This window comes from Notechis scutatus, chromosome 15 (assembly GCF_049901735.1).
Source record: "Notechis scutatus isolate UNSWTSFEM ecotype Mainland chromosome 15, rNotScu1.2, whole genome shotgun sequence".
Taxonomy (NCBI): Eukaryota; Metazoa; Chordata; class Lepidosauria; order Squamata; family Elapidae; genus Notechis; species Notechis scutatus.
The window spans coordinates 9786058-9812547 of NC_142023.1; the positions used below are offsets into that span (position 1 = coordinate 9786058).

The 26490-nt window shown below is 48.5% G+C and overlaps 1 protein-coding gene across 6 annotated transcripts; it reads left to right on the forward strand.

Annotated features, from left to right (window-relative positions):
* The first annotated feature begins 947 nt into the window (after positions 1–947).
* TSC1 (TSC complex subunit 1) lies at positions 948–26383 on the forward strand. 6 transcript variants are annotated; one of them, XM_087944122.1, is made up of 24 exons: positions 1198–1299; positions 5652–5807; positions 6992–7050; positions 7523–7717; positions 8038–8141; positions 8343–8495; positions 9326–9470; positions 9879–10033; positions 11042–11115; positions 11235–11413; positions 12266–12387; positions 13359–13479; positions 14200–14252; positions 15196–15256; positions 16116–16220; positions 16912–17485; positions 18101–18144; positions 18659–18825; positions 19486–19668; positions 20133–20243; positions 21021–21143; positions 21538–21725; positions 22179–22340; positions 22806–26383. In XM_087944122.1, the coding sequence occupies exons 4-24, from the start codon at positions 7612–7614 to the stop codon at positions 23329–23331; spliced, it is 3456 nt and encodes a 1151-aa protein (XP_087800248.1). In that variant the 5' UTR covers positions 1198–1299; positions 5652–5807; positions 6992–7050; positions 7523–7611; the 3' UTR covers positions 23332–26383. The 6 variants fall into 6 exon arrangements, with proteins under 6 accessions (XP_087800249.1, XP_026543090.2, XP_087800250.1 ...); XM_087944123.1 differs by lacking the exons at positions 1198–1299; positions 5652–5807 and adding an exon at positions 948–1065; XM_026687305.2 differs by lacking the exon at positions 5652–5807 and having other exon boundaries at positions 1178–1299.
* The last annotated feature ends 107 nt before the right edge of the window (positions 26384–26490 follow it).

Here is a 26490-nt window from a genome sequence, read left to right on the forward strand (position 1 = left end):
TGGTTTCGTAACTTCAACCAGTCATTAATCGATTGTAAGTGAAAGATTATCTGTAAATTTCTTTAGAGAGGGCATTACAGGTTGCATGAACGTGGTTAAGGCAGCTTTATATGATCCTGTGAGGCTTGTAAAACCCCCTAAATCATTGTTTCTCAATCCTGGCCAACTTTTTTTTTTTTTTTGGCCACTAATTATTTTATTTTATTTTGAATGCAAAACAATCCATCTTTCATTAAAACGGTGTGTCATCTGGGTAAAAATACCTTGTGCAATAACAATTAAGGAGTTTACAGCCTTATTCATTATATTAATTCTCTACTCTCCATTTCACACTGATATACATATTATATCTGGATCCTGGCCAACTTTTGAGACAGGTGCCTGCTGTCTGGGGAATTCTGGGAATTCAAACCAGCCCAGCTCCAATTCAAATGACCTCTAGGGGGAAGCCAAGAGAGACAAACGAAGCACTGCTGCCCTCTTGTGGCCATCTGAGATTTGCACCCTAGATCTGCTTATTTTCAAACGTGTGCGAGTGGGAGAAGTCTGATGCGGTTCTGGATTTGAACTCAGCACCAGGGAGAATGCATGGGGAGGGGCGTGGAAAGAAGGGGCATGGAGCGGTCCTTTGTGCAAAGGAAGAGAACGGTTGCATGGGTCCTTTTTCCTTGCACTGTTCCCCAAGGGCCAGGGGCTGTGGCTGATGGAGGTGGGAGTAGTTCCCCAAAGAACGCTTAAAATAAAATAAAATAAAAAGAAAATCATCCCAGCAGGCTGGAGCCCGGTTGCCACGAGCAACCAGGGGGACGTGGCTCGGAATTCCTTTCGCCCCGCCCCTTGTTTACCAACCCGCAAGCGCCCTCGCCAGACTCTCCGTCGCGTCACGTGACCTTCCCCCCGCCTCCTTCTCCCTGCCGGGACTACTTCTTCTCGGCCTCCTCCTCCTCCCTCGGCATCACGAGAGGCTCTTTTCTCTTTCTCCGCCTGATCCTTCCGCGTCTGTTCAGTGCGGGGGCGGGCGCCGAAGCCGTTTCCTCGGGCGCCGGGAGAAGCGGACGCGGAAGGGTGAGGAGACGTTCCCCCCCCGCGTGCCTGTTTGGCGGGGAGTCGCGGCTAGGGGTGAGGGTGGCGGCGGCTTGGAGGGGGGGACTATTTTTTACCCGAGTGGGGCGGAGCGGCCACGGAGGGATCTGTGCGCGTCTCCCGGAGGGTGGCAGGGCCAAGATGGCGGCGCCCTGTGGGTGAGGAGAGGCTGGAGCGGTAAACAGCCGAGGGGCGGAGGAGAAGGAAGAGGAAGGGGTGAGTCCTCGCGGCCGGGGAAGGGCCCTCGCGCGGCGGAGAAGCCCAGGAGAAGGGCCCGGGCGGCTCGGCTGGGGAGCTGTGGGGCAGGGCGGCTGCGGGGGGGGAGTGGAGGGGGCTGCTCCCTGGGGGGCTGAGGGACCCCCGCCTCAGCAGGGACGCTGCTTTGAGGGGAGATGCGGGGGGGGGGGGTCGCTGCTCGGCCGGGCCTTCTCCTCCCCAGGGTCGTGGTGGAAGGGGCTCCCTTGCAGGAAAGGCCTCGCTGGGTCTTTTTTGGGGGGTGGGTGGGTTTCCTTTTGAATGTATATCTATTTTATGGATTCTTTGGGCTGGGCCAGTCCTCCCCCCCCACCCCCAACCACCTCAATTAATTCTGCATATAATTCAATTAAAGTAACAAGGAGGGACTCTAGATAATGTATCTAATAACATAACGTAATGTAAATGTATGTATAGATAGCATATAATTCATGCATGCATTTATATTCATTATATTATCTAGGGTGTAAGATAATATAATTAGATGTAAATATATCTATACAGATATAGATGGATGGATAAATAGATATGATAGGTAGACAGACAAACGTGTGTGTGTGTGGATAGATAGGTAGGATAGATATGTATTCATTTATATACATTATAATAAATATATAGGATCTTGTTACCTTAATAGAATTAGATTTAGTTAATGAAAGGGGTGGGTAGATAGATAGATATAGATATGATACATATCTTCATTTATGTATATACATTATGATATATATTATATAGGATCACTCATTACATTAATAGAATTATATTTAGAAGGGCTGAGTGGCATACGCACACACACACATATACATACACACACATTTATACTCTACATTGTGATAAATATATAGGGTCACTAGTTAAGAGTAATACAATTATGTGCAGAGTTAATGATAAACATATGGGATTGGTAGTGGCATTAATAGAATGGTGTGCAGATTGTGTGCTGAATAATGTATGTAATCCAAGGGGTTGGATTGGACTGCCATTTGTCAGAAATGGTGTAGGGTCTCGGGGTGGAACTAGATGACCTACAAGGTCCCTTCCAACTCTATCTGTTAAATCTGGTTGGGGGGGAAGGATTGAACCCCTTTTTCCTAAATGAGTAATCAAGGGTGGGGGTGTAGTCCGAGTCAGGAGAGGGGTTTCTCTTGAGGCCTGCATTTTTAGGCATCTGAATGAGTTGAGTGCAGGGGGGGTACCAGATTATATTTTAAAAGAGAGAAAGAGACAAATCCTGAGAAGTAGATTTGGGATGAGCTAGGTGAAAATAGGGAGGGGCCAAAGGTCAGGTTTGGGGCTGAGGTCCAAAGGAGGAGGAGTCTGGGGAAGGAAAGCCCCCCCTCCCAATGAATGGCAGAACAATTCCCCTTTGAAGGGGGGTACCAAAGGGTATTTGTAAGACACCTTTCTTTTAATTTGAAGCGGGGAGAAGAGGTATGCAATCAAGGTTGGGCAGGAAGGAAGGGGAAAAAAAGGTGTTTATTGGGTTTTATTGCATATAAAGTTTTTTTTTAATGCAATACGTTCAAAATGGAGCTTTGTGGGTTTGTCTTTGTGAAGATCTGAGCTTCAGGCTTGTCACATGCTGGTGTCCTGCAGCTATTGCAGAATAAGTAGGTAAAATGATTTGGGTAATGTTTTTTTTTTTTGCAGAATGCAGGAGGTGAGCTAAAGAGATCTGTGTGTCGTTAAAAAGCCATAGCTAAATACACACGGCCCTACTAGTTGTTTCACTCATCTTTGTTGCAGTAACTGGCCATGGGGGATGTGTGTGAATAGGAAGGAAGGACTTCTTTCACCCTAAAACAGAAGATTGGGCTAGCCAGGCTTAATAAATTAATTCCACCCTTTGATTATATGCTATTCCCCCCTCCCCTCTGGAGGACTGGTTATTCAAATGTTTTCTTGATTTAAGGCATTAATAGCCACATTTAAGCCACCAAAAGTCCAAGAACGGGGCTTTTCCACATTTCTTCTTTCCAGCTATGGATGGATAATCCACCAGGATTGCTTTAATTTGGTGGCCTAATTGATCCTTTCCAACTTTTGATTTCTCCCTGCCCCGGTGCTGTTTTCTCTGGTATTTATTTAAAAGGAACTTTGGTTTGCCTAAATAGAACTTCAGTTGATTAATATAGGAGCTTTTTTTCTTTCTTTATAAGGGAAAAAACACACACACCACATCCTCTTTCTTTCGAAAAACGATCAGGTTGGTTGATCCAGGAGAGGTAGCTTCATGGAGGCTTTCTTTTCTTTTTTAAAAGACCATTTTAGTTTTCATTTGAATTCTTTCTTTAGAGCATGCCACTGCTTCTAGGTGAAATGGTCTAGTTAATCTACACTTTGTATGCACGTCTGATTTGGATGTGAGAAGGAAAACCTCTAGACTAGGGGTGTCAAACTCGATTTGTTTGAGGGCCGCATTGGGGTTGTGTTTGACCTCGTGTGTGTGTGTGTGTCGGGGGTGCTCAGCCAGTGCAAATGGGCTCCCAAGCTCCATTTTTGGTTCCAACGGCTTCCTGCAACCCTCTGACAGAGAAAATGGAGCTCGCAAGGGCCACGGGTGGCCCTCCCAAGCTCCGTTTTCCCTGGCAGAGGCACCTTGGGCTGGTCCTTCAGCCCTGCAGGCCAGGTCTAAGCACCTCACCGGCTGCCTCCAGCCCCTGGACCTTGCGTTTGCCACCCCTGCTCTAAGCTGAGGCCTTAAGCTTACAAAGCTCTCTAAATTCTTAAGCCCCCCTCAAGAGTACCAACTTTATTTTTTGGTCCTAATTCAGTCAAAATTGTTGTTTTGAAATGGAATAATTTAACAGATAACAGATAATTAGAGTTGGAAGGGACCCTGTAGGTCATCTAGTCCAACCCCCTGCCCAAGCGGGAGACCCGACACCATTCCTGACAGATGGCGGTCCAATCTCTTCTTGAATACATTTCCATTTATGTTATTCATTTGTCTTACATTATGTCTGAACCAACCCAATCCTACCACCGGTCAGCCCTGGAAAAATCTCATTTTAAGTGATGGACAGTAATATTATTAATTTTAAAAGCCTTGACCTGTTTTTAGATGTCTGCCCTGTGATCAAGTTGGCAGGAATTGGCCCTGTTATCTCTCTCTCTCTCTCCTGCTCTCTCTCTCTCTCTCTCCTAACCAAGATTAATGTTAACTACAATTGGCGTCCTCTTCCAGTCTTTGTGTGTATGTGAGTTCAGCTGCTGGGCCCTTATGTGGTTTGTTGAACCATATTTTCCTGTTTTGTATACAATTTACAAAGAAGGATACTTGCTGTTTTTTTGTTTTTTTTAAAGCTACCTTTACAGATGCACCTTGTATTAGCAACAGAGTAGCAAGTGACTGCATCTAAACTGTGTTTGCAAATTGGGAGCAGAAAAAACAAACAGACCTGGGAACCAGATACTGTCAGATTGTGTAATCGGCCAAAGGAAGTTTTTATTTGGAGTTCAAAACACTTTTCTCTCCTGACTTGCCAGTCTGTTGGGAAGCTGTGTTATTCTTTTTTAGAAGCCACCACCGTTTCCCCAACCAAGCAATTTCAGAACTTTTGCTGACTTCTGAAAGCTGAAGACTGCACAGAGGGAAGGAAGCAGTCTAGGAACCCCTTTCCCATGTTCATTCAAAATAAATAAATGATTATGACTTCCAAGATTCTCTCTGAAATGCTGCAGGAGGAGAGATTTAAGAGCTTTGCATCTCTACAGGGCATACAACTTGGAATTACTTAGCTGTCAGCAAGCATTTGTGACAGACAGGTAGTCCTCAACTTACGACCACAATTGAGCCCAACATTTCTGTTGTGAAGTGAGGCATGTGTTGAGTGAGCTTTGCCTCATTTTACGACCTCTTTTTAGTTGCTAAGGTGAATCACTGCAGCCGATAAGTCAGTAACCTGGTTGTTAAGTGAATCTGGCTTCCCCATTGACTTGGCTTGGGAGAAGGTCGCAAAAGGCGATAACAGAACCTTGGGACGCAGCAACTGTTGTAACTATGAACCAGTTGCCAAGCCTCTGAATTTTGATCACCTGATCATAGGGACAAAGAGAAAAGCGTTTCCTTGGTTTTTCTGCAGTTTGGGTAACTCTGGAGAACCCTGTGGAATCACTCTTTTTAATTTCCCAATCTGGGTTTTTCCTCTGACTTTTCTTCATCTTCCCCATACCAATCAAAGAATAGCGGTTTATGATAGCGCTACGTGGTTATCCCTTTTCCTTTAAATGCTCGTTTCTGTGGATTTTGACTCCCCCCCCCCTGTCCTTTCAAAGTTCTGAATTGTTGCTGCCTCTCGTTTTGTCTTGAGAAAACTTTTGAAGTCCGACATTAAAAAGACAACAATGGAAACCAGCCCGTCCCTTTAAAACCGGGTTTCTAATCCTTGCCAACTTGGTGTGGACTTCAACTCCCAGGATTCCTTAGCGGATGTGGGAGTTGGGCCCCATGTCTTCAAGTTGCCCAGGTACAGAAATACCTTTTGTTTGTTTTTTTGGAGCAGAGACTTTCCCCCCCAAGTCTGCTAGTTCCACAACCAGCCTGGCTGTTGAGTGAGGATTCTGGGAGTTGAAGTTTGAAATTGCCATGTTGGAAACTCTGCTTGAGGGCAGTGCCAGCTTCTGGCTCGTTAAAGGCAAAGAATCAGGTGGGGCAGAAAGTCTAGAGCATGCCAAGGAAGATGGTTATAGGCCTATTGGCACATTGGGTGCCGCGTTGGTGACAGGAAGGTTTTTGCAATATCTTGTTCTACGGAAGAAGTACAAACATATGAATGTGGTTTAAATTTGATCTTCCCATATTCTTTGCCTGGTCTTTGCTGTAATTTAAAATATTACAGGTCGATAGGTAGCTAGATTTTATTTTTTTTTCAGATCATGACTCTTTTTCAGTTGTCTGTTTGGTTATAGATTGGCTGATTGGGATAAGACTGGACCGTGACAAAATTTGTTATAAAGAAAGTGATCTGTTAACCTGAGCTTTTTAACTGAGCCTTTCCGATTATAGATAATCCTTGACTTATGACCACGATTGAGCCCCCAAATTTTCACTGCTAAGCAAGATAGTTTTTTTAAAAAATTTTGCCCCTGTTTATGACCTTCCTTACCACAGTTGTTAAGTGGATCCCTGCAGTTGTTAAGCTAGTAAGAAGGTTGTTAAGTGAATCTTGTTGGAAGGTCTCAAAATGGGATCCTGTGACCCTGGGACTCTGCAGCTGTCGTAAATATGAGCCAACTTTTGGCCATGTGACCATGGGGATGCTGCAACAGTCATAAGTGGGGGAAACAGTCATAAGTCACTTTTTTTTCAGCGCCATTCTCACTTTGAACAGTCACTAATTGAACTGTTGTAAGTCAAGGACTACCTGTACTTGGTCTCTGTTATACAAACATTATACAGGCACAATTTCTAGGTCACGAGAGGCTTGTTGTATATTTCTATAGTAGTAGCACCTCACGTTTTATGTGTTTTCTCCTGGGAAAAACATTGGTGAATTGTCCCAGCAAAGTCCTGGATATTGCTAATGACTTCCGAACGATATATTCTAAAATCAAAAGATGCCCATTTAACAATGACTACAGGTTTCTTTTGCCTTTCCTCTTCGGAGAGATACATTCTCACTGGTTTTTTTTTTCCTTTTCCTTTTTCCAGTTCTGTGATCATGAAAAAACCAGATTGTATAGTGGTGGAAAGGAAGCAACTACTAGCAGGTACATTTCTAACTTTATGCATCGACTGAGATTTTTCTGTCCAGATTTGTAGATGAAACAAGGGTGTGGACTTTACAGGGTCATCCTTGTTGGCTTACCAACATTTTTCACACGACTGTTGTAGCACCCCCATGGTCACCTGATCAACATTCGGACGCTCACATTTATGACCGTTGCAGTGTCCCGGGGTTGTGTAATTTCCCCTTTTGTGACCACCTGACGAAGTCATTTGGGGGGGGGGGGGAGCCAGATTCACTTAACAACCATTAACAACGGCAGTGATCCATTTAAAAAACCACGGCAAGAAAAATCGTAAAATGGGGCAAAACACAACAGGAACATTTTGGGCTCAATTCTGACCGTAAGCCAAGCGCTCCCTGTCTTGGATGGGTTGCCTGGAATTCGGGATCCGTGGGTGGTTGGAGAGCCAGAAGGGGCCCTTTTCCAAAATCTATGTTTTCTCTTTGCCTAGTTTGACAGGAGCACCCATGTAGAACTGGAAGCAACCGTGCCTTGCGTGGACACACGTGTCATGCCCGTTAGCGCCTAGCGTGAAGCAGGATGTCTCAGCAAACAAATATTGGCGATCTTCTCCCCATGCTAGATTCTCCAGTCCTGGCTGTCCTGGAAGATATAATGGCTGTGTTTAGAGACAACCTGGCTTCAGGTGGGTTGTGATGCTGGAGCTCCCTTGCCTTTTGTTCCAGGTGGCTTAAATCACAAGCAGAAAATGGGAGTTCTAGTCCCGCCTCAGGCATGAAAGTTGGCTGAGTGACTTTGGGCCAATCACTCTTCTTTCAGCCCAACCCACCTCACAGGGTGGTTGTTGGGAAAGTAAGCGGAGGAAGTTGTGTTGGATATGTTCTCTGCCTTATTTTTTTTTTTAATAAAAGTATTGCAAGATGTCTACGCGGCTGCTGAACGAACTGAGTCATTTTGTGCAAGTTGATTTGTGTTTTTGTTGTCGTTCTGTCTGGATTGCCACAGATCGTGGGCCCATGCTGGTGAATTCTTTGGTGGATTACTACTTGGAAACCAGCTCCCAACAAGCTTTGCACATCCTGACTGCTGTCCAAGAGCCACATGACAAGGTAAAGCGAGAAGAACGATGGACATCCAGGCGATGGGAGTGCTAGTGCAAGGAATAAGCCATGTTGGGTTCAGCTCACATCCTCAACAGCCCCAAATCGTTTCCTCCTTCAGGATGGCCGCCTCTTCTAGCGCTCCCTGTTTTTTGCCTGTGGTCAATGCTTTTAATTCATTCCCCTTTTGTTTTTTAAATCTGCCCCCAGCACCTTCTCGATAAAATCAACGAATACATGAGCAAGCCCTCTACCCGTCTCGCCACTCTTTCGCTCCTTGGCCATGTGATTAGAAGTCAGCCCTCCTGGAAACATAAGCTGCCTCAGGCCCCCGTTCTCCTTTCCCTCCTCAAGTGTCTCAAGGTAAGGGCTTGATGCTGCTATGAAGCTCCTTGACCACGTTTGGTGGCTGATAGGGACAGGGGGTGGGATAACAGAGGGAAGCACTGCCAAAGGAATCGCCTGGGTGCATTGTTGGAACTAGGGGCCTCGATGTATTCATTACCAAGTCAGTGTTGACTCTTAGTGGACGCATAGGTAGCTTTTGTAGACAGCCCTGCTGGCGGGCTGGTTAGAATGCAGCACTGCGGGCTAATTCTGCCCACTGTCAGCAGTTCTATTAAATCTATTACATCTATTAAATCGCAAATGTGTGCCATTATGTTTTTAAAGCAGCTTATTCCAAACTCATCCTTCCTTGGTCATCCTAGATGTATCAGCTGCCTATTAATTCCAGACCTTGAACCAAAGGTTGCTTTTCCAAGAGCCAACTGGAGTTCCTTGGTTTTTCTTTGAAGGCGTTTCCCTTCTCGTCCAATTTCGCTTCTCTGAGAGCTGAAGAAACTTCTTGGATGAGAAGCGAAGCGTCTTCAAAGAAAAACCCAAGAAAGTCCAGTTGCCTCTCGAATAAAAAGCACCTTTGGGACAGGCCTGGAGGACGAGAATCTGACCTCCCCAAAAAGAGCCAGCCTGGAACGAGGGAGACATTTCCTGACTTGATAGATGACTGAGAATCTCCATGGCCATCTAGACCTTGAAGCAGTTTTGTAAGCTTCCCAAAAATTGGCTGTGGAAGGACGTTTGAAACGGGAAATTTCAGCTGCTCCAGCCCGACATTATCAGTCAGCAGACTGTCGTTTTCTCTAGTGACAGTGGAGCCCTCCAAAAAAATCTTGCTTTCCCTTTTATGACAGACTGACACCGACGTCGTAGTCCTCACTACGGGGGTGCTGGTGTTAATCACGTTGCTACCCATGATCCCTCAGTCTGGGAAGCAGTACCTTCACGACTTTTTTGGCATCTTCGGCCGCCTTTCATCTTGGTACCTGAAGAACCCAGGTGAGATGTTCCAGGTGGCTCTGGTTCCGTTGGTCCCAGTTAGGGGGAAATAATCTCTGGTTTTAGGTAGAATGATGGCCCATCACCCATCCATCTCCGACTGAATATTATTAAGTGCTTCCTTGGGGTATTGTCATGGGTGCGGCATGTACAGGTACAGGTGACCCTCAACAAGCACAAGCCCCCCAGTTTATGTCCAGGATGTGAGGGGTCTGTGGATATTTTCACAGCCCTCTTGTTGACTCATGCAGCATACAGGTCCTCGATGGAAGGCAGGTTGGTAGGAATTGTTTTCTCTGCAGTCCTAATTATCCTCTGAAGTCTGCGTCTTGTTGGGTTGCAGAGCCAAACCAGACAGTTAACAGAGGTGCAGATAACAGACTCATCTGATGTTGGCTTTCTCCCCAGGCCACGTGGCAGAGATCTACCTGGTCCACCTCCACGCTAGCGTGTACGCCCTCTTTCATCGCCTTTATGGAATGTACCCGTGCAATTTTGTCTCCTTTCTGCGCTCCCATTACAGTATGAAGGAAAACCTGGAGACCTTTGAAGAGGTGGTCAAGGTAACCAAATGGTCTCCCGGGTTGAGGCCTCCTAGCTAGCTTAGGAGGAGGACTTTCTTAAGAGACAGCTAGGAGCAGGGGTGGGCTTCAATTTTTTTAACAAGGGGCTCTCTCCCCTAATGACTGGCTGGCTGGGCGTGGCTATGTGGTCATTTGACTGTGTGGCCAACTCAACGTTGCTTCTTTGCCCTAATTACCTAAAAAAAGACGATATACCCAAAAGTTGTTTATTATTTCGTGCATTTAAGACTTAATTAAAAGACTGGGTGAAACCAGGCTTAATAGTGGTGACTGTGAGAGGGATCTTGGAGTCTTAGTGGAGTTTCTGGTGAGTTACGTGATTCTTATTATTTGGGAATTAATCCCCTTGGAGGTTAGTGACTACGTGATCTGATTTTCTCAATGGCTCTCCCTGCAAGCACTAAGTGGATTGTTTATCTAGCTTGCAAGACTTTTACCAGGTGTGAAATGCTCTTGGCTGAGCGCCCAGAAGTTCAATTAAGCCTATTAAGAGCCTTCCCTGGCTGCTTGTCTTTCTGAGGTTATTGGGGGCTCTCTGAGCCCTGCAGAGTCTTAGCTAGGGGCTCTCCTGAGCCCCCACCCAGCAGCCCACCCCTGGCTAGGAGGGAAGAGAGCGGAGGTCCATTGGATCAAATTAACTTTAAGGAAAAACTTGGGATGTTTCCTGCCGAAGATCTAAAGCTCTCCAAGTGGAACAGGGAAGGATTCCCTTTCGGAGTCAGTGTCAGTACCACTCTAGAGTGAAATGGGCCAGTTTTGGAGCTGAGTTTGTCCTGTGATTGTCCTGCTCTGGGTCAAGTCTCTGGAAACCAGATCCCTTCTCGAACATTGGGAAGGAGCTTATGCTTGGGTTGGATTGTTCAGTCCTGACCTGTGTGATCAGACCGAAATGTCGGCCTTCTCCCTCCCTCCTAGTGCTGAGCTGTGCGCACTTGCCTTTGTCCCCCGTTATGAGACACCCCTCCCCCCCTTTGCTGTCCTTTCCAGCCAATGATGGGCCACGTCCGAATCCACCCGGAGTTGGTGACCGGTTCCAAGGACCACGAGCTGGATCCCCGGAGGTACGTACGCCCCCCTCTCTGATAACGGACGCCCTCATCGTTCGGGCGGCAGGAAAGCGTTCCGAAGTGGGGGGTCCTCAGAGCAGGTGAGAACGGACAGGTGCTTGTGCCTCCAATAGGTGGAAGAGGCTAGAAACGCACGACGTCGTGATTGAATGTGCCAAGATCTCCCTGGATCCAGCGGAAGCGTCCTACGAAGACGGCTACTGCGCAACTGCCCTGCAAGCCTGCACGCACCAGTCGCTTCGCCCCGCCGACCCCGACGCCACGCCTTACCTGGCTCCCCCCAATAGTCTGGGTAAGATGCCTTAACCCTCCCCAAGGTATTAACGGCGAAAGGTTTGCCGTAGAGAAGGACGGTGGGGTCCTGGGTGCTGTTGGAGCTTGGTGGTTTTCCTGCAGATGTTTTATTAACCCATAAACTGCATAACATCGTCGGTGCTAGAAGGGAGTGGGGTTTGTGGAGTGGTGGAGAAGGAGAAAGGGGGAGAAGAGGAGGTGGAAGAAGAGGAGGAAGAGGAGAAGGACAATGACCGTGGTGTCCTTGGCGCTATCTGAGCTTGGTGGTTTTATTGCAGGCGTTTCATGACTCAACTAGGTAACCTCATCAGTGCTGGAAGGGAGCGGGGTCAGAGAGTGGAGGGGGAGAGTGGAGAATTTGGGGTCCTTGGTCCTCTCTGAGCTGGGTTGTTTTCTTGCCGACGTCTCATTAACCCAACTGGATAACACCGTCAGTGCTAGCGAGGGTGAGGTTTGCTTCCCGTTAGGTGAGGAAGGTGTGTGTGTGTGTGATTATCTTCTTGGTAGTTCCTTGATTGGAGTGTTGGCTTCTGCTTGATGGTTTCTCTGGTGCAAATCCCCGCTGACCTGTACATAAAAAGCGAGCAAACCCCACGCTCACCCAACACTGATGACGTTCCCTAGTTAGGTCATGAGACGTCTGCAAGGAAACCACCCAGCTCGGAGAGCACCAAGGACCCCACAGTTCAACCCTGAGCTACGACGGTTCTCTTCTGTGGAATATTTCTCGCATTAGGCCAACTCCTCACTCTCTCTCGGTGCTGAACAAAATAACTTGCACTTAGAACTGCTGCAATGGGGGAAACGGGCTTAAGCTCAACCTCCTGGTTTTCCTTTTCTGTCCTTCCAGCTGCAGGACCCTCAACGTCTACCCCTTACTCGGCTTCTCGGCTGGTCCTCTCCCAGATACCAGGGCATCTACCTCACATCCTGACCCCCCAGCCCTCAAGTTTGTCCACTGAGCCTCCGCAGGTAAGAGGGCGAGATTTGAAGTCTCAGGGGACAAAGTTGAAATCGTGCCTTTGTGGGGGGGGGTCCTTCTCGGGTTGTTTTTTTTTTACCAAGTGGGCTCTTTGGACTATTTTAATCTGCCTTCTTTGCCGTGGAAGTTTCAAGACGAGACCGGCCAGCCATTGGTCCGAAGCAGTCTAGGATCTCCTGCTTTAGCAAGGTGTGGGGGGGGGGTTGGACTAGAAGACCTCCAAAGTCCCTTTCCAACTCCGTTATTCTGTTAAATCACCCTGTTAAATAGAAGAGGGAGTCGAGCTATTCTCCAAAGCCCCTGAGGGCAGAACAAGGAGCAACAGGTGGAAACCAATCTAAGAGAGAAGCAACCCAGAGCTAATTTCTCGACAGTGACAGCAATTAATCAGTGGAACCACTTGCCTTCGGAAGTTGTGAATGCTCCAACACGGGAGGTTTTTAATAAAAGATTGGATCGAGCACTTGTCTAAAGCGGTGTAGGGTTTCCTGGCTAGGCCGGGGGCTGGACTAGAAGACCTCCAAGATTCCCTCCCAACTCTGCTATTCTATTCTATTCCAAACCCGCATGGATGCCCAGTGTTGAATTTCCATATCATCCCATGTAAATTAATAGACTTAGCAGAATCGGTCAAGAGTGGGACACGACTGAATGGATGACATATCATCACAACCATCCTAATAACCCAGGTGGTTCTCCAGGATTTCAGAAGTTGTAGGTGGATTAATAACGTGGGTGGAGGTTTCCACCCATGGTTAACCTCGGACAAGGGAGCATGTGGGGGGAAGCTCAAGATTGGTACAAGAAGCCATTTTTTCTTCTTCTTCTTCCTCCTCCTCCTCCTCCTCCTCCTCCTCCTCCTCCTCCTCCTCCTCCTCCTCCTCCTCCTCCTCCTCCTCCTCCTCCTCCTCCTCCTCTTCCTCCTTTGGAGTAACCAGAAACCCTCTGGTTTGTTTCTCAGGCGTCTTTCTGGAGCCCCTCTGCTGTTTGTGGCATGACCACCCCTCCAACTTCTCCTGGCCTCGTTCTGGAGTCTTTGCAAACTTCTTCCCAGCCTTGCAGCAAGTTCTTCAGCGCAGCCGGTACGACGTGTATGGCCCTTTTCCCCAATTCCTTCGCCTCGCCCCAGGCATGAAATCTTGGATTGGGGAGAGCCACAAGGTTACCCCTCTGGTACACTTGGACATTTATTCTGGGAGGGAAAAGGGGCTTAAGAAGCTGAAGCTGAGTACAGGTAGTGCCCCCAACTTACAGCAGTTCGTTTAGTGACCGTTCCAAGTTGCCATGGCACTGAGAAAAGCGACCTACGACCTTGTTTTTCAAAGCTCGCTGAATAGATGTCCTCGCTTAGCAACAGAAAAACATTGGGCTCAATTTTTGGGTCGTAAGGGCCATTTTAAGGAAGGATGGATGCCATTCAGAAGGCGGCAACGTGGGGTGTGATGGGTGCGTTTACAGAAGGGGCCCTGCGGACTTCCCCAGGGGGCATGTAGAGGCTTCTCCCCACTTTCTCTCATTCCAGGGGAGGAGATGCCAAGTCAAAGGTCTCCTTTGCAAAAGAAATGGTTTTTCTTAGAATGTGCTTTGCTGACCGCCTGACTCCTTGGGCGAATTTTATTCTTCTTTTCTTTAAGAAAAATAGTAATCATAAGAGCTGGGAAGCCAAAGGGCTTGCCTGCGTTTGGTTCTTCTTTTGCTAAAGTTCGCTAAACTTGGTTGGAAATCCCCTGTTGAGATGTTGGAGAAAGGAAATGTCCCAACAGGGGCAGCCATCGATCTTCTCTTCTCTTCTGCCATTTCAGACGATTCGGTTCCGAGTTCAGTTCCTGCAACCGCTGCTGCACCTTCAAAGAAGGTAAAAGCTACCGTTACGAGCAGGGTGTCCCAGCGCCAGGTGTGAATTGTGAGAGTTGGCTCGCTGTCAGGATTCCAGCAGTCACCCCCAATGAAACCGTGACTCTCGAGCCAAACTCCCAAAACTTCCAAAGGATTTATTGGGAGTTAACATGTCCGGCACTGCCTGGGTGTGGCCGACTCTTGAGGCACGTCATTGTCACCCTTGACCCTGGTTTCCCCCCCCTGCATCGCCTGGGTGTGTCGTAATTCATATTCTCCAATGGGACACTTCCATAGCCCAGAGTCATCGATCATGTTCTCCAGTTAGAATTGTGTGGCAGAAACTTCAGTCACCTAGTTACTATCTTTGAAAAACTATGTATGGAATGCGCTTTCGATTTCCAAGTGACTTGTTTTTCACACTTATGACCGTTGCAACAGCTGCTTGGTCATGTGATCAGAGTCCAGGGGCTTGGCAGCGGAACCAGCGTTTACGACGGGATCCCCTTTTGCAACCGTCTGCCAAGCCAAGTCCGTGGGGAAGCCAGATTCACTAATAAAACAACGCGTGTTATTTAACAACTGCAGTGATTCGTATAAACAACGGTGGCAAGAAAGATTGTAAAACCCAACAACTGTTTCACTCAGCCACCGGAAACTTCGGCCTCGGTTGTGGTCCTATAAGTCGAGGACCTACCTGTAGAGGAAAATTTAAGCGCAATAATTCTTCCCACCTGACTTGATTTCCACTTTCAGTTAAGAGCCCAAATCAGCTTTTCCCTTCCAGGACCCGTCCTCCAAGTGGGCAGATTTCAATCCCAGAATCCTCTGCGGTAGCTAGGCAGGCTGGGGGTGGGGGGGTTCTGGGAGTTGAATTCCATCTCTTGGAAAGGAGGGTGCAGTTAAAAGTGCCTGTCTCTGCAGTTAAAATTTGAATTAAACCCTCATTTCCCCCCCTCCAGGAGGAAAAAGCAGATCCCACGAGGCCTTTTCTGTCCCGACAGCAAAATATCAGAACTTTAGGTGAGTTTTCGTGCTAAATAATTCCCCCCCCTTTTTTTCTTCATATGTTTTCATTATTATTGACCAAATTTGCACAGTAAACGTCTTCAGACCCGGACTGTTCCTTTGAGCCTCTCCTCTCGAGTGGAGCGGTTTGAAAACCTCCGATGAACTCTGGATTCATTCCCTTCCTAACAAGCCCAGGTGAAATCTTACCCACAGGGGGTCCTTGACTTAGAACAATTCGTTTAGTGACCATTTGAAGTTACAACGGCACAGGAAAACAGTGACTTAGGCTGTTTTTCACACTTACAACCGTCGCAGCATCCCTGTGGTCACGTGAACCAAATTCAGACGCTTGGCAGCTGATTCGTATTTATGACGGTTGCAGCATCGCAGGGTCACGCGATCCCCTTTTGCGACCTGGCAAGTGAGAGGTTCACTTAACAACCGTGTTCCTAGCTTAACAATTTCAGTGATTCACTTAAGGTCATAAAAATGGAGGGGGGGGGCAAACTCACTTAACCAATGTCTCACTTAGCAGCGGAAGTGTTGGTCTCAATTGCGGTCGTAAGTCGAGCACTTATCTGTAGTCTCATCTTGGCTTTCAGTGTTGGGTTCCTTGAGAACTCTGAGCTTTCTTTTCAGGGTCTCTCATACAGATAGTCCTCAACTTATGACCGCAAGGTTCCATTATGGCCTTAAGTCGAGGACTGCCTGTAGTTGAGTTTACCTACTTTTGATAGCAGTTGGAGCAAGTCTGGAGCAAACTTTTGGCATGGGGAAAAGGGCTGACTGAACATAGTTGTATTAGTAAAGTAATGTTGAATTTCCTTTTAAGTTTTCTCCTTTTTTTTTTTTTTTGACCTTGTCTATCCAGACTCCCAAGGCAGTAAAAATTCTGTAACTTTAAGCGACCTGCCCAACATCCTAGATAATCTGGAGGCCTCATGCGAAGACAGCGGAGAGAAAGACCGAGAAGAAGGTGAATAGATGTGGTTGCTTGGAACGTCAGCTGCACTTTCTGTCCTTCCGAAGGAGACAGGATCAGGCCTCAATAAACACAATATTATTGTGATGACCCAAAGGGGCGTGGCACAAAGGCAACATAGCCATATAATAAGCAGAGGTCCTTTTATTAGCTCCAACTTTGCCCCCAGTGTTCCGGTTACCTTCTGGTCTGGAGAAAAACTCTCCCAGGAACCTGCAACAGCCTTTGGCTGCAGATACTCCAATCCAAAATGGTGTAAACAGAAAACCTTAAAACTATAAACCCAACAAAGCAAGATAATGTAATAAATCCGCCAGGAACTCAGATAACAGCAGCCAACACTAGATAAACTCAGCATTTGTTCCCAACTAATGCCCCTCCCAATTGGTTCTCCTTAAAACTCCCTTCCCAGGTGTGCCTTGTGAAGGGAATCAGGGCCCTTTCTTCCCTCGTAAGGCATGCAACCCATGTTGCTCTCTTCTCCGTTCCTTCCTGTGTGCCCTAGGATGAAGAGGGGGTGGGCCTTGGTCTTTCTTTGAATCCCCCCTCCCTTGTTCTACCTCTCCCTTGCTCTGCCCTTCCCCAGTTTCTTCCACAGCCAACGGGGCCACTTCTCCCGCTTCCATGTCAGCCGTTTCGGATTCAGACTCTGACGGGCGTGACAATTATTCCTCCTTTTCTCCAGAAGCCATCTCAAACGAAATCTCCGAGATCACCGCCACGGAGGCCGAGCCCATAGTGCCGAGGGGCGGATTTGATTCTCCGTTCTACCAATCCAGCGAGAATCTCTCTGGCTCTCGCAAATCTCAGTCGGTCGCTTCAACCGCCGCGGGGCCGTTTTCGAATGCCGAGCCTTCGGCCTCTTTCCCGGACCTTTCCGGGCTCGAAGGCCCGCGGGATACTCCGAAGCAAGCCTTCACGCCCATCGAGCGGCCCTGCCGGGATGCGGAAGAGATTCCCGCGGGAGTCCAGGAACTGTGGGCCTCCCCGGATCCGGGCCTCTGGACCCCCAGCCCTTGCAAAATCCCCGCTCGCCAGAGGCCTGGCTTTGGGAGCCAGCAGCTCCCTGGATACGAGCACCTGTTTGAGGTGGCGTTACCTAAAACGGCCTACCTGTTTGTCAGCCGGAAGACAGAAGAGCTGCTGAAAAAATGCAAGGGGGGAGTGGACGACGGCGGCTTCCTTTCTGCTTCCCCTTTGCATGTCTTAGACCGGCTGCTTCAACACGGGGCGGATGTTCACAGCAGGGAACTCAACAAGTAAGTGGCTTGTGGCTTTGCTGGAGTCGCTCCGGACAAGAAGCCGGCTTCGCAACTGACCTGCGTTGACGGCCATTTGCAATCCCGTGACCACAATTTATAACCCCCCGCATACCAGCCTTTTCAATCCAGTTTCTGGGAAATCCAGCCGCAACATACCCCTTGCTGTTAAGCTCCGCCCCCCATTTCACCGCCTTTGTGGCCACGCTTGTTAAGCGAACAGCCGTGGTCGTTAAGTTAGTAACTCGGTTAAGTGAATCTGACTTCCCCTGTTGGCTTGTCGGGAGGTCGCAGAAGCGAATCGCGTGATTGTGGGACACAGCAACGGTCGTAAAGAGGAACCGATTGCCAAGGGTCTGGATTTGTTCACGGGATCCCAGGGAGGCTGCCACCAAGGTTGTGACTCTGAAAAATGGTCATAAGTCAAATTTTTCAGTGCCACGGCAACTTTGAATGGTCACTAAATTGAACTGTTGTAAGTCCAGGGCTTACCTGTACAGGTAGCTCTCAACTTACCCACCGTTCATTTAGTGACTATCCAGAGTTAGCCAAAAAGGTCATAAAACAGGACAAAGCTCTCTTAAAATATATATAGATATATATTCTCATTTCCAGGTTATCGTTGCCCAGCAGATCCGCCGATTGGACTCATTTTGGAGGTGAGCGAAATTTTTCAACTTAGGATCTCAGAAATGGATGATCTTGGCCTTCAGGTTGCTGTGCCTCCTTCTGGGTTAACCCAAAATTTCTTAATTCCTAATTTGAGCCCTACCTGCAGGTCAGGTTACAAACATGCTGGGGTTATTATGGGACTGGAAGCCCACCCAGCTTAAAGCGGCCAAGGTGGAGAAACCCTGGTGTCAACTCAAAAATATTTAAAGTCTTTTAGAGTTTCCACCAGAAAGGGAGTGGGGGGGGGAAGCAGTGCATTCCTTAAATATGTCATAGATAATTTCTAGGTGACCGAAGCTTCTGGCGCACAAGATTACTACTGGAGAGCATGATTGATGACTCTTGGCGATGGATGTGTCCCATTGGAGAATACACATCCAGGGGGCGGGGGAAGCACAAGTGTCCAGCGCGTACACACACACACACACACACACACACACACACTGCCTTGGGGACTCCTGTGTTTTCAGCGCCATCTTTTCCTCGTGCTTCTCCCTGCAGGTTCCCCTCCTTCCGACGAGATTCACACCCTCCAGAATCAGCTGCAGCTGCTGCATAACCAGCTGCTCTACGAGCGCTTCAAGAGGCAGCAGCACGCGGTCCGGAACAGGCGCCTCCTGCGGAAAGTGATCAAAGCGGCCGCCCTCGAGGAACACAACGCGGCCATGGTGAGCCAGCTGGGCATCTCCTCCTGCCCAGCAGAGGGGCAGCCTCTGGGCCTTTTGTGGCGCTTCCCCTGGGGTGGGTGGAGCCGTTGCCCTGCGTGATTCCTGGCGGGGAAAAGATTTAGATCTAACCTCTCCATCCATCCATGTCTCTTATCCATCTGCCCATTTCTTCCGTCCATCCATCTCCATGTCTTTCATCTATCCATCCCTTCTGTCCCCATCTACATCCATCCATCCCTTCTACCACTATCTCCATCTGTTTATCCATCCGTCCGTCATGCTCTTTATCCATATCATCTCTCTCTCTCTTTCTCTTTATCATCTATTCAATTATCCATCCATTTCAACATCCACCCATCTCTTTTATTCATTCATCCTGTCTGTTTGCCCCTTTCATCTGCCTGCCTGCCTCTCTCTCTCTCCCCCTCTCTATCTACTATCATCTATCTATCTCTATGCCTGTCTATTTCAAGAAAATATCCACCCATCCATCCTATCTTGAGGTGGGCAACAGATACCTTTGATAGATGAGACAAGCCAGAGTCTTCGGGAGTCCTGCTCCAAATAGCCCAATAAATCGTTTCCCTGCCAATAAGCACAAGGGTGGCCCGAGGTGGGCAGGGCGCGACCTTTGACTCCTGACCTCTCCCCTCTGGACAGAAAGACCAGCTGCGCCTCCAGGAGAAGGACATCCAGGCCCTGAAGCTCAGCCTTCAGAAGGAGCAGGCCAAACACCGCCGGTTCCAGGAAGAATATGACGGCATGGTGGCTCAGCTCCACAGCCAGATCCGGCAGCTCCAGCAGGAACGAGAGGAGTATTACAACCAGAGCCAGGAGATGAAGGTAACGGTCTTAGCTGGACCTTTCTCAGGGGATTCCTTCTGCCCTGCCAAAAAGCCCCACACCCCTCCCCCAAATCAGGGTCTTTTAGAAAACACAGTCACCCCACTAGAATCACCCCACTTGGGTCTAGCGCTTAGGGCACCAAGGCAGAAAGCAAGAGATCGTGAGTTCAAGTCCCTCCTTAGCTAAGAAAGCCAGCTGGGCTGACCTTGGGCCAAGCACCAGGAGACTGGGAGTTCTACTCCCAACTCAGGCATGAAAGCTGGCTGGCTGGCTGGCTGACTTCGGGCCAGTCTCTCTCTGCCCATGTTGTTATGGGGAAAATAGGAGGGAAGAGAATAGCGTGCATTTGCCTGCTTGAGCTTTATTCTAAAAATAATAAAAGGCTGGATATAAATGGTTGAATTACGACTGGGATCCTTGCAAAAACTGGACAAATGGATGCCCTTTTATTGCTTAACCAGACCAAACTGGAAGATTGCTCCAACGTAATCCGAGATTTGCGGTCTGAGCTGAAAAAATCCAACAACAAGGTGTGCCACACAGAATTGCTGCTGAGCCAAGTTTCACAGAAGGTAAAAAGAGCTCGGGCTGCTTCCGGGTTTCCTGCTTTTCCTCTCAGGAACTCAAGGCCGCCTCATTTCCACGGGGGAGAAGAGGGTGGGTCATTGCCCTTTGTACACCCTTAAAAACAAACCAATAGGAACCCACGGAACAGGTGGTACGCCTTGGTCAGGATCCCCGTTCTTTGGGGGGTGGTTTAGTCTGGAGGTTTGAGGTTCTTGGAATGAGTTAAGTGCTTTGTGTTCTTTAGTGGATTGTTTTGAAGTTGTTTGGTGGGTTGGGGAACCACAAGAGACGTCTGGTCCATCTCTCTTAGCTTCAGAAAAGAAAAGAAAAGAAAAGAAAAGCAGTGACAATCCACTTCTGAAAATGTTGGGGCATCTTAGTAAGAACAAAGCTAGAACACTGCATCCGGTTTTGGTCGCCACGATGTAAAAAAGTTGTAGAGATTCTAGAAAGAGTGCAGAGAAGAGCCACAAAGATGATTAGGGGATGGAAGCTAAAACGTATCAAGAATGTTTGCAGGAACCGGGTATGTCTAGTCCGATGAAAAGAAAGACTAGGGGAGACATGATAGCAGTATATTCCAGTATCTGAGGGGCTGCCCCAAAGAAGAGGCAGTCAAGCTATTCTCCAAAGCCCCTTCAGAAGGCAGGACAAGAAGCAAAGGGTGGAAACAAAGGAAGGAGAGAAGCAACCTAGAGCTAAGGAGAAATTCCCGGATCGACCAATTAATCAGTGGAAGGGCTTCAAAGAGACACGCCTTAAATATTTTCTCCTCCATCCAGCTCTCCAACAGCGAGTCTGTGCAACAGCAGATGGAGTTTTTGAACAGGCAGCTGCTGGTGCTCGGAGAGGTGAACGAGCTGTACCTGGAGCAGCTTCAGAACAAGCATGCCGACACCACCAAGGTAACTTTGCTAGACCCGATTCGTGTTAGTTGCCAACCTGCCCCGCAGCTGGCTGGCTTGTTCTCTCGGCCCCCTGATAACAAAAATCCAGACAATGGGAATCTATCTGCTGAACAAAACTCCGCCTTGGCGGCAGGAAAGGCATCCAGCCAGTAAACACTCCGCTCCATTCATTTGCTCAAGACTCCACCCCACAAGGGATTATGGGGTCATTAGAAGATGATGAATACAAGACTACAAAGCCTTCCCACCTGTTCTGTATTTTGAACCCAGATTCTGTTTGTCTTCTCTTGGGAGGTCCCTCCCGATGCTGAATTTCTCTCTTCTTCTTCTCCTCCTCCTCCTCCTCCTCCTCCTCCTCCTCCTCCTCCTCCTCCTCCTCCTCCTCCTCCAGGAAGTGGGGATCATGCAGACAGCCTTCCGGAAGGAGCTGGAGAGAGCCAAATCCTTCCTCCTCCTCCAGAATCAGAAAGTGGAAGCGTCTCAGAACCGGATTACAGAACTGGAATCTCAGCTTACCAAGAAGGATCACCTGTTGCTGGAGCAGAAGAAATACCTGGAGGATGTCAAACTCCAAGCCAGGTTGCCTTGAGGAATGCCCCCCCCCCCCCTTTTATTTTTGGGCTTGGCTTTGCAGGAAGCCCTAGGCTAACTTAGAAAGTAGAGCAGTGTCTTTGGTGCCCTCTGAGCTTAGTGGTTTTCCTGCAGACGTTTAACCCAACTAGGTAACGTCATCATGACCTCCTGCCAGCAAAAATGGGGCCGGGGGAATCCGTGGCTTACCCAAGCTCCATTTTTGGTGGCAGAGGCCTGGCGGGCTGGTCCTTTGCTATTTCCAGGGTGGCCCCCTGGGCCAGATCGAAGCCCCCAGGCCTTGAATTTGACACTCTTGTTGTAAGTCAAGACCTCGTACCTGTAGACGTGAGAGCTTCCGCACCGGCATCGAATTCCTTGCGTGTGTCTAAATCACACTTGTGTTGATTAGTGTTCCACTTGGTTCCCTTCCGTTCTGAGTGGCTTTGTGTCCCCTTGCAGGGACCAGCTGCAGACCGTCGAGCAGCAGCACAGAGTGCAGAAACAGATCACGCAAACCTTTGAACTGGAGATACTACGCCTGTACAGTTGCCTGGATAGCGACCGGTTGCAGAAGAAACGGGAGGAGGACAAAATGGAAACAGCAGAAATGGCTGAAGAAAGGTAAACGCCTCCCTCCCCTCCCCCAAGCCTGACACACCTCTCTTTCTGGCTTCTTACTGACCCAAATGGTCAGCCTTGAGCCGGACAGGATCGAACTCCTGACAGTGGAACGCAGAATTTGCCTGCAATACTGCACTCTAACCACTGCGCCACCACAATTCTTACATTACGGTAGGTGATGGATGGATGGATGGGATACGATAAGATGAAGGTAAGATAGAGAAGATAAGATAAAGATTTTAGCAATAGCATTTATATACCATTTCACGGTGCTTTCCAGCGCTCTAAGCGGTTTACAGAGTCAGCCTTTTGCCCCCAAGAATCGGGGTCCTCGTTTTACCGGCCTCGGAAGGACGGAAGGCTGAGTCAAACCTCGAGCCGGTCAGGATCAAACTGCTGACAGAATGCAGAGTTTAGCCTGCAATGCCGCCGTCCTCACCCACTGCTTGTCCTCCTTCCCCACAGGCTCTCGGGGGCAAGTGAAGGCCCGTGTCATCCGGTTGCCGGATGTGGCGAAGAAATGCTGGGCAGGAACGGGGCGGCCAACTCTTCGGGACCCCAGGCTCACCATAGCAGCAGCAGCAGTAAAGGCAACAGCAGCGGATCCAGTCCGGAAAAGGCCCTCGGCGAACGGGGCGGACAGTTCAGCAACAGCTGCTGGGAGGCCTCCGCACGGCAGGCGCCTCCTGCCCCCCGCAGCCAACTGACGGTGGGTTCCTTCCCAAGTTCGGAGAGCTTCCTGGGCATGAAAGCCCGCGAGCTCTTCCGCAATAAGAGCGAGAGCCAGTGCGACGAAGACCGGGGGCCCCTCCAGAGCCTCTGCGGCACGCTAAAGACTGAGCTGTGCAAGGGGCCCGGCCTAGAAGCCCCGGGGGCCCCACCCCTGTCCCCGGGCCCCGCGGAACCCACGCCCTCCCCCCGAAATCAAGAAAGCAGCGTCGAATCGCTCCACATAATGGACTACAACGAATCCCTTCACGGTCACAGCTAAGCCGGGAGAGAGCGCGGGGGGGGGGGGGGGGGGGATGGGAGGAAAGAAAGAAAGAAAGAAAGAAAAAAAGAAAAAGAAATCAGTGTTAACTTTTCCTAATCTCGGCCTCGGAGAGGGAGCGCCTGCGTTTTAAACGAGACGCTTTCAACGTTTCGCTCTAGAGCCCCGCTGAGGGCGTTCCGGCTCCCTTTGGCCTCCCGCCAAACGAACTCTTGTGCAATAGGTTAGCGGGCCTCGCTGAGCAGATCGGGAAGGGGAAGTGGGGGTGGGGGGCGGGCAAGTGTTTGCCTGCTGACTCTGAAGGACTGCGCCCCCACCGGTCCTCCTCGAAACGGGGTCGGTAGCCATCTTGCTCCCTCCTCGCCCCCCTTTTTGCAGGTGACGGTTCTCCCTTCCCCCCCAAAAAAAATAAGATTATTATTATTATTATTGTTTTTAAAAGGGCCCAATACTCTCAAGCCCTGCTGGACTCTGCTCTGATGTTTATGTGGTTTTAAATCCTACCTTTAGGATTTCGATCTGCATTCCCCACCCTCCCTCCTCCTCCCCTTTCGAAACGACCCCTGCTCCCTCCCTCACACACACGCCCCAAAGTGGTTCCCATTTTTCTGTGTGCGGATATAATTTTTTTTATTTTGGGAAGAGCGGCTCCTTGCGTTTGGGAAGCCGCCCTGCATCCTCTCAGAACACTATTTCTCTTTACACTTTATTCTCTTCAGCTCTGTTTCTCCCTAGTCGGATAAGCTGATAACCGGCCTGGCTTGATCTCTGTTAAATGGAAAGGAAGAAGAGCCTCCTGTCGATGGGTGAGTGTTTTATAATAGGAGGAGATTTATGGCAGGGGGAAAAAAAAATCCATTCTTTTCCCCACCTTTCCCCTGTGCGTCTCCTCCAAACGAGGAGGATCTCCTTTGCCGGGGTTTTCTGTTCCATCTAAACCCCAAAATGAGGTTTATCCTTCCTTTTTTTTTTTTTTTAAAATAACCCAGTCTCCGGTTACTTGTCAGAGGTTTACGATCCATTGCTGGGCGCCTCCTAGCATTCCCCAGTCTCCAGGGTGGAACACCAAAACCCATCGGTCTGAAGCACTTAGTGGTTTTCTCTGGATTGGAACCTCCATTGGGACTGGGGTGTGTGGTGTGTGTGTGCACACACACACACACATGGATCAGGCCTGGGACAATTCTTTCTCCAATCCTCAAAACCTTCGAAGGAGATACTTTTGGCAAGCCAGCAATTGTGGTTCTTGAATTTTAACTTGGCCCTTCGAATATTCAAATGCTTTTTTCTCCCCCCCGTTTGCGTTGTCTCTCTTTCACAAGAAAGAGGTGGTCAGAGAGCACGAGTGACACCTTGATCCTTCAGAACCACAGAGGGCATCCTTCCGTTTCCGAATATTTTCTACCCCTTCGGGCACAAAAAGCCAGGCCTTGGAGGAGGAGGCCCTTTTCGTCAGAGAAAGCTAAGGTCCCCCCCAAATTGCCATCTCTTGCTCTTTCCCCCCCCTCTTTTTCCTTCTTCCTCCAGTGGTACTTTGAACATTTCTTAAACCAAACCTTTCTTTAAAAAAAAGAAAAAAGATGCCTCTTTCTTCAGCCCTTCCTCAAGGTTTCCCCAGACAAGGCGTTGAGTTTAAATAGATGTTGTTTGAGCGGAAAAACACGGCAAGCATTCAGTGGGGTTTAATGATGCTGTGTTCAGGCGAGCAGTGCGAGGCCAGGCTGGCAGAGTGTCAGGGAAAATGGTGAACTGCCTTATTCCACCCTTTCCAGCTTTATTATTATTATTTTTTTATGGGTGGGCTGAAGGCAGGAGGTGGCTGATGGGGACTGTAGCGTTATCCAAGTACGGGCTCAGAGAGTTAAATGGCAGTAATTTTAGGGAATGATGATGATGCCTTGTGGCATCTCTAAAGCAGGGGCTCTCCAGATTTGGCCACTCTTAAAAGACTTCTGGATTTCCAACTCCCAGAATTCCCCAGCGAAGCCTTTTTCAGCCCAACCCAGTTCCCCAACCTCTTTATTATTCCACAGGTGTTCTACCTGGAATAGCGCCCCGTCTTTGTGAACACTTGGTACGGTCCTTCCCACCTGGGTATGTGTGTGTGTGTGTGTCTCCAGACCTGCAACTTGACTTCCAACTCCCAGAACTCCCCAGCCCAGCCATACTGAGGAATTCTGGGAGTTGAAATCACATCAGTTTGTGGAGACCCCAAACTCTCCTAGATGGATTTGCAGATCCAGGTCACTGACAAGAGGCTGACTTTTTTTTCACTTCCCCAACCCTATTTCTTCATTTTAGCTATCCGGGTTTGGAAATCACCTTCACGAGTGTCTCTCTGGAAGGAAACACCTTTCTTAAGTGTCAATCAAAAGGGCCTCTTTGGTTTTCAATGGTCAACATAATCCCATCTTTTCCCTCCGAGGTTAGAACCCGATTCCTTCTTCTTCGTTGGCTTTTAGAAAAGATGCAGATGACCTTCACGATGAATTATTGGTGGAATTGCCCTGTGTCCCCCCCCTTTTTTTTTCTTCTCCCCAGCAGGAAAAAGTGGAGGAATTAATTACTTTCCGTATCCCCTTATCTTTCAATCATGGATGTAGCGTACATAATGGAAGTTCTTGTTTTTTGGCTCCTTTTTTTTTCTTTTTGCAAATTTGGGGGGGGGGGAGAAAAGTTCTCATCAGGGAAGCTGAAAATAATCTTTGTTTCCTTCCCCCCTTCAAGGAAGAAAAAAATGGGCCTCTTTTAGTTAAATCCTTTAAAAAAGAAAAGAAAAACCCAGCTGTCTATAAAACATGAATGTTTCCTTCCTCTTTGTAAGCATGATTTAAAAATAAATAAATTGACTTTTTAAAAAAGGGGGGGAGGGGATGCCACAGTGATGATGAAGTGATGCTACGAAATGGTACAATCGAAACTAAACAAGACATTTCACAAGCAAAACTGAACCGAGGGTGTTTTGCTGACCTGACTAGAATGTTCTAATACATCAAGGCAGTTGCTTGTGTTTAACTGTGAACAAATTAAAAAAAATATTGTTTTTCATTCACCTTAGGGGTGAGAGGTGTTTCTTCCCCCCCTCCCCCCCCAGAATAAATCTGCTAATTGGGAGCCATCCTGTATATAACCATTTTGGGAAAAATTGTAACAGGGTCA